Source organism: Lutra lutra, chromosome 10, assembly GCF_902655055.1.
Source record: "Lutra lutra chromosome 10, mLutLut1.2, whole genome shotgun sequence".
Classification (NCBI taxonomy): domain Eukaryota; kingdom Metazoa; phylum Chordata; class Mammalia; order Carnivora; family Mustelidae; genus Lutra; species Lutra lutra.
Genome location: NC_062287.1, coordinates 38793669 through 38806799, shown reverse-complemented (window position 1 = coordinate 38806799; position 13131 = coordinate 38793669). Strand labels below are relative to the sequence as shown.

The 13131-nt window shown below is 50.6% G+C and overlaps 1 protein-coding gene across 1 annotated transcript; it reads left to right on the top strand.

Moving 5' to 3' along the window:
- Nucleotides 1-244: 244 nt before the first annotated feature.
- Nucleotides 245-12844, top strand: MTNR1B (melatonin receptor 1B). Its single transcript, XM_047693489.1, is given in 5 exon segments — nucleotides 245-467; nucleotides 11991-12319; nucleotides 12321-12371; nucleotides 12373-12420; nucleotides 12422-12844. Coding segments are annotated over 5 exon segments (1074 nt in total).
- Nucleotides 12845-13131: the final 287 nt, after the last annotated feature.

Sequence of the window (13131 nt, the reverse complement as noted above, 5' to 3'; positions counted from 1 at the left end):
CCAAGGTGAGGAGAGCGAGGGACGCACTCCTTTTGGCAATGCCTGCACCCCAAGTCCTCCTCCCATTCCTAGATTTTCTCCGTTCCGTGCCCATGCTTAATTACTCCCTCTAGGCCCCTCCCTACTGGTCAGGGCACACTTGGGGGGGTGGCAAGAACTCCCGGGGCCGCCGCGACATCGCTCTCCCTCCGGTGGGTGACAGCGCGTGGAGCGGTGACTGGCGCGCAGCACCAGACGGTCCACGATGCTGGAGAACGGCTCTTTCTCCAACTGCTGCGAGGCGGGCGAGCTGGCCCGGCGCCCGGGCTGGCCGGGGGAGGGCAGCGCGCGGCCCTCCGGGACCGCTCGTCCTCCCTGGGTGGCGCCCACTTTGTCTGTGGTGCTCATCGTCACCACCGCGGGGGACGTCATGGGCAACCTCCTGGTCATCCTCTCGGTGCTCAGGAACCGCAAGCTGCGGAACGCGGGTGAGCGCCACGCCCGCGGCTGGGGCGGACCCTTCCCTGAAGTCCGGTCTCGATCCTCACCCCTTCATGGGTCCCTGGCGCCCCGTTCCCTTTTCTCTAACCTCGTCCCCAAGTTGAGCCCTGTGTTCAAAAGGTGGGGGAGCTGCTGCCTTTCCCCCGACGTGCGGTTCTGGCGCCCACCTCTCGCTGCTGCCCCGAGCGCACTGGGCACATCTATGCCGCGTGAACTGAGCAAAGCTTTTCTTGTGCACTTTTCGGCGGGGCGCCCGCTCTGTGCGAACCCGCGCGGCTGGAAGCTTCTGTCATCCAGGGCGCCCCAGTTTTTACGGGTCCGGAGGCTGCCTGTATCCGACCACAAGAATCTCGGGATTTTTAACACCTCTGTCCCTCCCCTGCAGTGGGTGGTGAGACGAGGAAGCCCAGGGGTGGGGTGGGGTGGGGAAGTTTTGTGTCAGAAACTTCTCTCCAGGTCATCTGAAGACCTATTTCCAACCCAGAGAGTGCAGTTGCAGAAATCTGCAGGCTCTGCTTCGGTGGAACTACATTACTTTGGGATAACGTGTTCTTTTCTGCAGATAGGGAATTCGTGGGATTAAATGAAGATTACAACAGCCATTCGGCAAAGTAGTGTTGCAATAGGGAAACGTATGTTTTCCCTTGTGTTCACTCTCCTTTCAATTTTTCCTGGAGGAAAAACTCCCGCGGCCCCAGGAGTTCTTGCCATCCCCAAGCGTGCCCTGACCTGTAGAGAGGGACCTCGAGGGAGTAATTAGGCGTGGGCAGGAGCGGAGAAAACGTAGGGATGGGAGGATGACTTGGGGTGCAGGCATTCTTTAGGTCTGCAAGGGAACAAAACCAGGGGGAACTCTGAACTCTGACCATGAGAGGTCATTGGAGCATGCTGACCATTTCAGTGGGGAAAGCTCATGGCATGGTTGTCAATTTGTAATTTCCTAAACTGGACGTTACTCCAATTTCAGTGAATTACCATGAAAAGACAACAGCAGAAAGCCAGGCAAGTCCTTTAACCACACACTTTCCTAAGGAGGCAGACCATCCAGAAAGGCCAGTTGCAGTAAATGGGTGTGTGTGTGTGTGTGTATTTCTTTTTTTTTTTTTAAGGTTTTATTTATTTATTTGACAGAGATCACAAGTAGGCGGAGAGGCAGGCAGAGAGAGGAAGGGAAGCAGACTCCCCGCTGAGCAGAGAGCCCAATAAGGGGCTCGATCCCAGGACCCCGGAATCATGACCCGAGCCGAAGGCAGAGGCTTTAACCCACTGAGCCACCCAGGCGCCCCGAGGGTGTATATATTTTGTGTGGCTCTCTGGCTCCAGTATTTTTATCTACAGAACAAACAAAAAGTAAAAATAGGAGTTTCTGTTTATAATATGGGAAACAACACTGTTAAGTAGAAATAAGCTTTCTGACTCAGTCATTTCAGTAGTGATGGTTAGAATCATCTGGAATACCTTTTCCAGGATATTGTCATGTCCTTTCACTAAAAGCTTGTATATTAGGAAAGAGCAAGTCATGCTGGGGGAAGAGTTGTATTTTATATTTTTGATTGCATCGTCCCTTTGCAGCTGCCACAAACATGCATATCCGCACAGAGGCAGGAAGGAGGCAGGGCTGGGCCCTCCAGGTTCTGACTCTGACCTAGTTCTCTCCCTGACTAACCCCGTGGGGTGGGCTATTGGTCCCTGGTCAGTAATTTGAGCTGCTTGAGGTTGGAGGGGTGGCTGAGTAGGGGGAGTGTGGCTTCCTTTTACATGAAGCAGACAGGCATCTTCTCCCCTTCCTTGTCCCAAGGAGGGCTGGCCTCTTCCGCTCTCTTAGCCGGGCTCACAGAAACCTTACTGATTTGGGGAGCATGGCTGAGGGTGTGTACTGGGCATTCAGTTGGCGGCCCATTCCCTGTTCTCTCCTTCCTCTGCTCTGTTGAGTAGGCTATAGCCCAGCACCAGAAGCAAATGCTAACACCATAGCTAAATGACATGAATTCCTGATAAGCTAGTGTCTGCTCCAGCCTCGCAATTTAACCAGCTTTTATTTGAGCACTGGCTTTATTGATAACAGTCTTGAAAAATCTGCTATTGACTTCCGTTAACCCTTAGCGCAGTGAGATTTCAGAAGGTGCTTAAAAACTGACGGCACTTGGAATTTGCCCTCATTCCTCTAGGAACTGAGTCTCTCTACTGAGAGTTTAGGGTGACTTTAAGAAACCCTCATCTCACACTCTGGACTCCAGGAACCAAACTGAGGGTTACAGAAAGGAGGGAGGATGGGGAGATGGGGTCACCGGATGATGGGTATTAAGGAGGGCACGTGTGGTGATGAGCGCTGGGTGTTATACACAGCTAATGAATCTTTGAACACTACATCAGCCACTAATGATGTACTATATGCTGGCTAATTGAACATAATAATAATAAAAAGAAAAAGAAACCCTCATCTCAGACCTTTCTATAATTAAGTCTGGTTCCTTAATTCACTGCTATTAAGAAGATAGGACCGTGGCGATGAGAACACTTATAGGTCCCATAACCAAGGCACACAGCCTATATTAAGATCATAGACCTTTCTTAGCAGACATCCATATCCTTCACGTGACTGCTGCAAGGGCAGGTCTTTTTATCATCCGTGACAGCGGTGATCCTGAGAGCGGGTTGAGTGGTTAGCTCAATTGTCCTTTTTTCCCAGGCCCACGCTGCTGGACACCCCCTGGCTGCATGTGTTGGGTTGACTTTAGAGATGGCACTAGAGAAAGAGAGGGAGGGATGGAGGGAAGGTGGGAGACAGATTCAGAACATTGACCCAACTTGGAAGGTGAGACTATGTGTGCATTTCACACTTGAGTGCATGCTTCCTGGGGACCTGTCCTATTTAGGGCTCTCCTGGCAGCGTCTGAGGACATTCCTGTGCCGGCCATGGCCATGCTTGCCTTGGTCTAGACCTCGCCAATAATAATCTCTGTGTTTTCAGTTTTCATCTCTTTCTTTCTCTGTTTTTCTGGAACCTTCCCCCATCAAGTTCTTTCTCCCTTTTCTGTGTTTTCAGTGTTTGTCTCTTTCCCTTTAGCCCACACATGCACCCACATATGCAGGCATGTACACGCAAGGGTCTTTGGTGTTAGGGAAAAAAAAATCTTCCCTTGATTTTATGTTATTTTTTTTTAAGATTTTATTTATTTATTGACAAGAGATCACAAGCAGGTAGAGAGGCAGAGAGAGAGGGGGAAGCGGGTTCCCTGCTGAGCAGAGAGTCTGCCGCAGGGCTTGATCTCAGAACCCTGCAATCATGATCTGACCTGAAGGCAGAGTCTTAACCCAATGAGTCACCTAGGTGCCTCTGTGTCCTTTTTTTTTTCTTTTTTAAGATTTTATTTATTTATTTGAGAGAGAGAGAGCATTAGCTAGGGAGCACCGGGCAGCAGGGTGGAGGGGGAGATAGTGGGGAGAGAGGGAGTGATGAGAGGGAAGAGCAGACTCCCCGCTGAGCAGGGAGCCGGGTTTGGGACTCTATCCCAGGACCCTGAGATCACAATTGGAGCTAGCAGAAAGAGCCGCTTAACTGACTGAGCCATCCAGGTGCCTGATTTTATGCCTGTTTCTGAATTCATCACTACTCTTTCCTTCCCTTCATAGCCAGACATCAATTTCCATGTACTGGCTACCTCGTGGCTTCCCATTTCCTCTTCAGGGTTCTGGAGACTGGCCTCTGAAATGCCCGCCTGTGCAGTGTGTGACTCTCAAGCCTACGCCCTCCTTGAAAACTTTCATTCCTTCAGCTTACCTCATGCTAGTTTTTTGGATCTCCTTCTTTTCCTCTCCCAGACACCTGATCTCTGGGTGTCATTCATGGTTCCTTCATTCCCCAAGCTCCCATGATTTTTGTCTTCTAATATTTCTCAATATTCCCCTTTCCGGCCCTCCCTCCTCTCACTGCCTCATTTTACACGTTCATCATCTTTTAAAAAAAAAAATTATTTGACACAGAGAGAAAGAGAGAGCACAAATAGGGGAGCAGCAGAGGGAGAGGGAGAAGCAGACTCCCCGCTGAGCAGGGATCCTGATGCGGGACCGATGGGGTCATGACCTGAGCCAAAGGCAAACACTTAACCACCTGAGCTGACCAGTCATGCCCCATGCTCACCATCTCTGGAACAAATTATGTCTGTAGCGTCCAGACAGATTTCCAGGCTCCCTCCTCCGATGACTGACCCCGCTGGCAGAGGCATGCCATCCCATCAGTGGCTGCCCTGTCTGTACAGCATCAGACTCTGCCCACACAGCCCTTCTCCCTCTAACCCGTCTCGCAAGACAGCCTTGCCTCCCTCCTCTCATCCTGCTTGTGAGCCACTGCTGCTCCCATGCTGCCAGACTCCTACGCACTGCCTCATCTTGGAGAGCTCCCTGCCTCTTTTCTGCCATCGAACTTTTCCTTCAGACCCCTCTTCAGCTCCCGTCTGTGGTGGTTGATGTTGCTTATTAATACCAAGCAGGATGTGGGGCTGGTCTCCTTCCTCTGGCTGCCACATGCCCTCCCCAGACAGAACCCACCTCGCCATGCTGTTGTCCATGTCCTGCTCTCCCCAGGGCACTGCGAATCTGTTGAGAGCTGAGACTTGTACTCCCTTTCTGTCCACAGAACTGAGTACACAGTAAGACATAAACACCTGTCTGTTGAAATGAATTGAAAATGGACAAGACATCAGGAGAGCAGTGGGACAGAAGGAATAAATTTTGTGTCACAAGGTGGGGTAGACTCAGTGACAGCACTCAGCCCTGCTCATGCCACCGGTAGAGTTTTTGTGGAACTGAATGGCTTCCAGCACGAAAAGCCCATAGTCCACCTCACTCTTGTCCTTAGCGGCTGACTGGCACCATCCGCTCAGAGGTGTGCCTGCTCCCACTGCTCCTGTGTGGCTAGCGGTCTCCAACGCCGCCTGGCCTCCCTCAGATCGTGCCTCTCTCTGCCTCTTTAGGGAGTTTGCCCCCTGCTGGTCTGTCCTGAGATTGCCCCCCATCAGGCTGCCCGTAGAATGTGAGCCTCCCGCCATTACCTTCACCATCCAGACAGTTGGCCCCCTAGAAGAGAGCTGAGAGAAACATGTCCTTACTGGAAGGTCGAGATAATCTCTGTTAACAGGGGGGAAAGCCCAAAGGGTATCAGGTATTCCTGGCCCATGGGCACAGTGCCTGATTTCCCAGGCTGTCTGGGAAGAGTTGTGAATGAGTGGACACGAATCCGTATCTAGGACAGTTGGGTGATATGTAAAGAGAAGGGATATGAAATTGACATTGGAATTGCCCAGGAAAACGTGGAGGATTTGGTTGCTGAACATACAGGTCCTCCTCTAGAGTCTGCCCTGTCCTCCCGGCACCCACGGATGCTCAGTCCACGCCATCTTTTAACCAGAAATAGGGACTGCACTGCAGGCTTCCTGATTGGCATTTTCAGCCTGACAGGTGTTTTGCATCCCCAGTCAGGGGGGGAGCTGGGCCCACCTTTTCCCCCCACTTGCTGACTGAGGGTGTAGATGATGAATGAGTAGATAGACTAGTTCCGGATAAAGGCTGTTGGAAAGCTTGGAGGAAATACTTAATAGATCCACAGTCCCTGCACTCCAGGCATTGTAGGGTAAGGTAGAACCCACTTCATCCCAGTTTTATGCCGCTTCCGACCACTCACGGAGATGCCACTTGGTGACGGGTGTCTTTTGACCCGCTCAGCCTGCAGGGGTTTGAAGTGCCTATTATCAGCTGAACACCAAACTGGGCTTAAACTTGGACTCCCTCCCTGTTGGGACTTGAGCTCTCCAACTTCGGGTCTCTGCCCTGAATACTTTCTTATCTCTTCACCAAGCAAAGACGAACACATTTTAAATCCCATAATTATGTCTTTAGCTGAACAATCAGGAAAGCTCATAATCCTCTTTAATTCCTCCCGTGTAGCTCTCAGTAGCTCAGGGGTATGAAAACTTTCCTGTTTGACTGCTCTATCCGCCGCCCACCCCCCCCCCCCCCCGCCGAAATTTCGGGGTCTGTATTTAGCACGATACATCACAAAACTCTGGACATACCAATGCCTGGATTAGGTATTACGATTTAAAATACTTCTTGCTGAAAGAGTAGAATTTAGGGAGTTGAGAATTGGAGTCCCCGGTGCTTAGGAAGTTCCCGCCCATCACTGTCCTCCCCGCACTGTGACTTCTCCTATCTTATCTCCTAGGGATTGTAGTCCAATGTTTGGAGTCTCTTTCTTGTTCTTTGGACACCACTAATAATATAAAAGCCGCCGTAATAAAAAATAGCTGCTCTTACTGTGTGCTCGTTACATGCCAGATAAAATCTCTCCCATTTAGAAGAAAGAGAAAAGAAAAACCCCCTGTACAACCCCCCACCAAAGGGATATCCTTTTGCAAGTATCACTCCGTTTCTTTCTTCTCTTAAAGCCAAAGCCGATTGGGAGAACAACCCACAGTTCTAAAGTTTATCCTCCAACATTGGACAGAACCGTGCCCTTGCGAATATCACCTCTGACTTCCTAACTGCCTGGTAAAATGGGCTTGCTTTCCTGTTCTTTCTCACTTTGGTTGCCCTTGACATTTCTTTTTCCTGATTTCCTCCTTTTCTCTTCTTTCTCACTCTTTCACTGTTATGGCCCTGGGCAAGTCACATAATCTGAGTGCCAGTTTCTAGAAATGGAAATCACGCAATCAAGCCTAAAGGATTCTTTTGAGATACAATTGAGTCAATTTATGTAAAGGCACCTTATAAACTTGAAGGTGCTATACCAATTGTGGTTTTGTTGAGAGTGTTAAGTGTAATTGAAGTGATAAAATGCTATCGAAAGAGTTTCTAGGGATGCCTGGGTGGCTCAGTTGGTTGGACGACTGCCTTCGGCTCAGGTCATGATCACGGAGTCCCAGGATCGAGTCCCACATCGGGCTCCCAGCTCCATGGGGAGTTTGCTTCTCGCTCTGACCTTCTCCTCGCTCATGCTCTCTCTCACTGTCTCTCTCTCAAATAAATAAATAAAATCTTAAAAAAAAAAAGAAAAAGAAAGAGTTTCCAAATGATCTCTGGTGATGCTTATGGAAGGATGTTTTGTAATAGGCATCTCAGTTAAAAAAAAAAAAAATAGATGCTTATGCTCTTAAATATGTTCTCTTCTTTTAAGTGGTTGAAACACCCACATCCTGCTTTTGTTTACAGGATGAGCTTACTTAGCAGGCCTCTTTGTTTTTAATTAAAGCACAGTTACATTTCAACTTGCCCCTTCTATGATTCATCCACACTCTCTAAGATTTTCAAAAATAATGTGATTTTAGTGGAAAACAATCTCTGCCCTCAAGGAATTTGGGAATCAAATTAGGAGCTTACTTTAATGTAAAAGTGCCTTGTTTAAGTATTTGTAAGGAAATCGGGTTTTTAACAAATAATCTGCCTAGTGATTTCCAATGCTTATCTCCAGAAAGTAACTGATGAAAATATTTTGCATTCATTTCGAGACTACTAGTGTTCCCATGTCCTTCCTTTCCCATACAGATCCCTTTTGAGGAAAACAGCCATCCTAGGCAGGAAGCAGGCCAGTGGCAAAGGTCTTTGTGATTTTCTTCAGCTCCTTGGTGAATTTTCCTGCCTGGCCAGCCCCATCCCCAGGCCATCTTAGCTCTTCCTCACTGTTCCCTTATCCTGGGCTCCCTCTGGGCTTTCAGCACACTGAAGGGCTGTCTTCCTGCTGTTTCTCTGTTTCTCAGCCCAACAGCCCTGTTGGCATCTCCCCAGCGGGGACCATGCCTTTGACCCATCCCTGTGCCCTGCAAGACAGATGGGATAGGCACTCAGTAAGTGTATTGTATGCTTGAATAGGTAAAGGATGGGAAAAAGCCTCAAGGCACAGGAAATTCAGCCCTGTTAGAAATGATAGCTTCTCTGTTGAATTCCCTATTTTAACCTTTGCCCATCTTGTTTTTATTTTTTATTTTCTTCTCTGAGACCACCAGCTGTGTAAGGGGACGGGAGCATGCCTCTCACTCGCCATGCTTCCCTCGGCCTTGGCAAAGGCAAAGCTCTTCCCTAGTAGATACTCAGAAATATCTGTTGAGGAAATGACTCCATGACTATCTATTTCTACACTGGCTTTTAGCTCAGTGACCAAGGACAATTTAAATTTAACAAACTCTTTGGGCCTGTTGGGTAGTCACAGGGAGAAGGGGTAAGGGATGGAGATGGCTTGACCTTCTGGAACTCTCCTATCTGTTGAAGACTTGATCACTCAAGGCTTGCTGGTTTTTTTCCCCAGGGTTACCAGATCCTTCTTAAGAAATAGATTTCTTGGGGCAGCTGGGTGGCTCAGTCGGTTAAGCGTCTGTCTTCGGCTCAGGTCATGATCTCAGGGTCCTGGGATGGAGTCCTACACTGGGCTCTCAGCTCAGCAGGGAGCCTGCTTCCCCCTCTCTCTCTGCTTGCCTCTCTGTCTACTTGTGATCTCTCTCTCTCTCTCTGTCAAATAAATAAATTTAAAAATCTTTAAAAAAGAAAAAAGAAAAATAGATTTCCTGGAAAAAGGGAAGAGGAAGCAAGGAGGGAGTGGATTGTGGAGGGATGCGCTTTTCCTATGATTGTTAAAAGGGAATTCCATATTAGTGAACAAAGACCTGCTGTGGAAGTCTGTCTCCACTCACGCAACCCTGTTTGGTGGAGGCAGATGGAAAGAAGTCACGCCAGGACGCGTGATATGAATATTCATTAGACGCCTGCGCAGAGCGGGCTGAGCCGTGCTGTGCGCGTCCTGATGGATTTCTCACCTGTCTGGGGGAGAGACGGATAGACGACTAGGTCTCCCTTGACTACCATCCAGACAGGACCTGGCTTCTTACAGATGGGAGACAAAACAAGAATTTTATTTGCCTAATTTGGAATGATGTCAAGAAATCTGGGAGACAGTACGACGTCTGGGCGGGTGAACCCACGGCAGGAACTGGTTGATTTCAGCCTTTTAGGAACAGCCCGAGTAATAGGGGAGAGTAATTGAATCACTCTCTCTGTGGAGTTGAATGTGTTCTTCCCACTATTTACAAGCTGTTCGCCAGCCTCCGGGGCATTATCAGGGGATGAGCCACATTAACACGGCGGAGCTTGACTGGCTTTCCGGGGGAAACAGCTGGCTGAGCTGGCAGCCGCTCCCAGCAGCCCTTGACTTTCTCCGCACGTGCTTGCAAGTGCCAAAAGCTTGTTTGCGGCTTTACTGGGAGCCCAGAGGCCCTGCCGGGACCAATATTCCTGTGTCAGAAGAAGCGATTTTCTTCCCACAAGCAACCAAGTGCGTGTAAAGAAAAGGAAGGAGGGCCTCCAAAGAATAGGAGGGAACCCGCAAAGGAACACTCATGGAGGAAGAAGTTTCAGGAAGTTGCCCAACTTCAAAGCTGCAAAACAGATTCCCCAGGTCATCCCACCCTCCAGCACCACCTCTCAATGCCAAAAAGACACTTAGGATTCTGGGAAGAGACAAGGACAGCTGATGCCGCTGAGAACAAGAACTCTGAGAGGGGAAATGCCTCACCGTCTTGAGACCAGGTGAGGTCTGCCTAGGAGAGTCAGAGGCTGACATCCACCAGCGCAGAAAGCAAACAAAACTGTGAATTAAATGGAAAAGGAGGAGACCCCCTCCGCCCCTGGAGCAGGTCCTCAGATGTGCATTTCTTGTCAGGCTGTACCTGGCAGAAAGAATGTGAGGGGGTTTCACCCCACTGAGTAAATAGATCCCTAACAGAGTTGAAGGAGAAGGAATCCAGCAGTTCAAGCCGAGGCCAGACCACTTCACACCCCATCTCTCCGTGAATGTCTGGAGAGACAGGAGAGCTCACCACTTTGTAAGCATTTTAATCATCCAAACGAAGGCTGCCTGGGGGTCTTCCATGTTCCCACAACCACATGGAGTACATCCTGTGGAATTTTCTTCAAGGTGTGCTGAATGAATGTGGGTGGGGACAGGGGAAGCCCGGAAGCAGCCGTTTCTCTGCCTTGTGGGTTTATAACTATAATAGTGGAGTTTCCCTCACCTGAAGGTCTGACTCGGGGAGTGGGGAACCCCAGCCCGGTGGTTCTGAGCCTCCCTTTCCCCCTACCCTCTTGAAGCCAGACTGCAGACTGGCCTCTCTGATTGCTGCACCTTTTGGACCCTTTCCATCTGCCCGATGCTTTTGCATCCCCGAGAAGGTTACATCAGCCTCTGCAGCACACAGAGCACACGCGTGGTCATGGTGGAGTGAGCACCCTTAGCTCCTCGGGAATTCCCTCTTGCAATCATTCCATCCTCTCTCTGTGTCTAGCCACTGTAGGGCCAGCAGCTCGCACTTCACCACATGGCAAGAGGCCAGAGGACTTGGAAGACGACACTAGTACCTACTCCATGCCAGGAAAGGATATCAGCTCCTGGGCATGCAGTAGGCGCTCAAACCGTACACTTGGTGAATGGAAGGAGTCACATCAAGGATGGAGCTTCTCATGCTCTGAGCTCTGTTTGGCCACCCTTCTGGACCCTTGGTGCCTTCTTCATGAGTCAGTGTTTGCTTTAGACTCCAAATGCTTGAGAAATAGAAATATTGGATTTCTCAATTTGGCTTTAGCCCCAGATCTTCCCTAGGATCCTGGCCCAGAACATGCCTGAAGCATATCACTCAATGGATGTTGTGGTTTCCAGAGGCTCTCTCTATGGCTACTGAGGCTCTCTCGGGCTAGAGAACTCTGCATTCAGAGGAGGAAGGCAGTTCAGAGAGCTGGAGAAGGTGCGGCAATGCAGGGAGGCCACTGGAGGCCGCGAGACCCCACAAGATGGGACTTTCCGCCAACAAGGCCGTCTTCTGGCTGTGAGTGTAGGCCCCAGACAAGGCAGGCAGGCGAACGCCAGAACACATGGTTCCTACTCCCAGACCTTTCTTCGATCCCACCTGCAAGATGCAATTCACATTTAGAAAACTGAGGTCAACAGGCGTTGACCAGTGCGGGAGAACGGACAAAAGAAGACTACCAGAGACACTTGTGGGAAGGTGGGAGTATGGGCGGGGACTGGCGCTAGTGAAGCCACTTTCTGGATATTCAGATGCTTCTCCCTTAGAACCCTTGCTGGAGCGTCAGTGATGCAGAGCTCCTGAGGATCTGTGCTTGTGGTGAAAACAGTCATCATTTGTGAGCACCCATGGTGCCCCCAGGACTTTGCCCCATCATTTGAGCCTCACAACTATAGTATAAAGTAGGAATCGTTATTCCCATTCTACAAATGAGAAAAATGAGGCTTGAGGGGTTGGGGCACTTGGGTAAGTTGCCTAAGCCACACAATGTGTAGAAGAAACACAGTCTGAACCTGAATTCCACGTCCCTAAAAGCCGCTAGGTCCCCAACCCCAATACTAACAGTGACATAGTTAATTTTAAGCGACTGGATAAAGAGTAGAATGTTCTCCAGGCTAGGAGCTGTGGGGTCTCTTGCTGGCTCTTGCTCCCTCTTTCCTGCTCCAGGCAATTTGTTCTTGGTGAGTCTGGCATCGGCTGACCTGGCGGCGGCCTTGTACCCGTACCCACTAATCCTCGCAGCCATCTTCCAAGATGGCTGGGCCCTGGGGGAGGCGCACTGCAAGGCCAGTGCCTTCGTGATGGGCCTGAGTGCCATTGGCTCTGTCTTCAACATCACTGCCATTGCCCTTAACTGCTACTTTCCACATCTGCCACAGCGTGCCTACCACCAGATCTGCCGGCCCTGGCACACGCCCCTCTACATCTGCCTCATCTGGCTCCTCACTGTGGGGGCCTTGGTGCCCAACTTTTTCGCGGGGTCCCTGGCATACGACTCCGCGCATCTACTCCCGCACCTTCATTCAGATGGCCAGCGCCCGGTACACGGATGGCAGTGGTGATCGTTCACTTCCTCCTCCCCGTCACTGTCGTGTCCCTTCTGTTACCTGCGCATCTGGGTGCTGGTGCTCCAGGCCCGCAGGAGGGCCAAGCCAGAGACCAAGCCGCGCCTGAAGCCCGGCGACGTCTGGAGCTTTCTGACCATGTTCGTGGTGTTTGTGGTCTTCGCTATCTGCTGGGCCCCGCTGAACGGCATCGGCCTCGCTGTGGCCATCGACCCGGAAGCAATAGCTCCCCGAGTCCCAGAGGGGCTCTTCGTGGCTAGCTACTTCCTGGCTTATTTCAACAGCTGCCTTAATGCTGTCGTCTATGGGCTCCTGAACCAGAACTTCCGCAGGGAATACAGGAGGATTGTCTCGGCCCTCTGGAACCCTTGGCGCTGCGTTCAGGATGCTTCCAAGGGCAGCCAAGTTCCCCCTTTGGGGAATGCCCAGCACCCAGTCCGGTTAGACACTCTCTAGCCTGGATCACCGGCTGGGCACCAGATTCATGAAATGGTAGAAGGAGATCTGCCCCAAGGGGGAGATCGGGCAGCTCTCTGGGCTACAGCATCCTGTTGACATGACAGCATACAGCTTGTGGAACATCATCGTGTGGACAAGAAGCCTGTCAGCACCACGGGTTCAGGCTGGTGAGAGGAGGCCGATAGCTACGGGGGGGCATGTCCCAGCACCGGCTCCAGCAGATGCTCTGTCAGTGCGCTGGGCGCTTGGTGCCTTCGTCAGCCAAGGAAGGGACAGAACGAGTA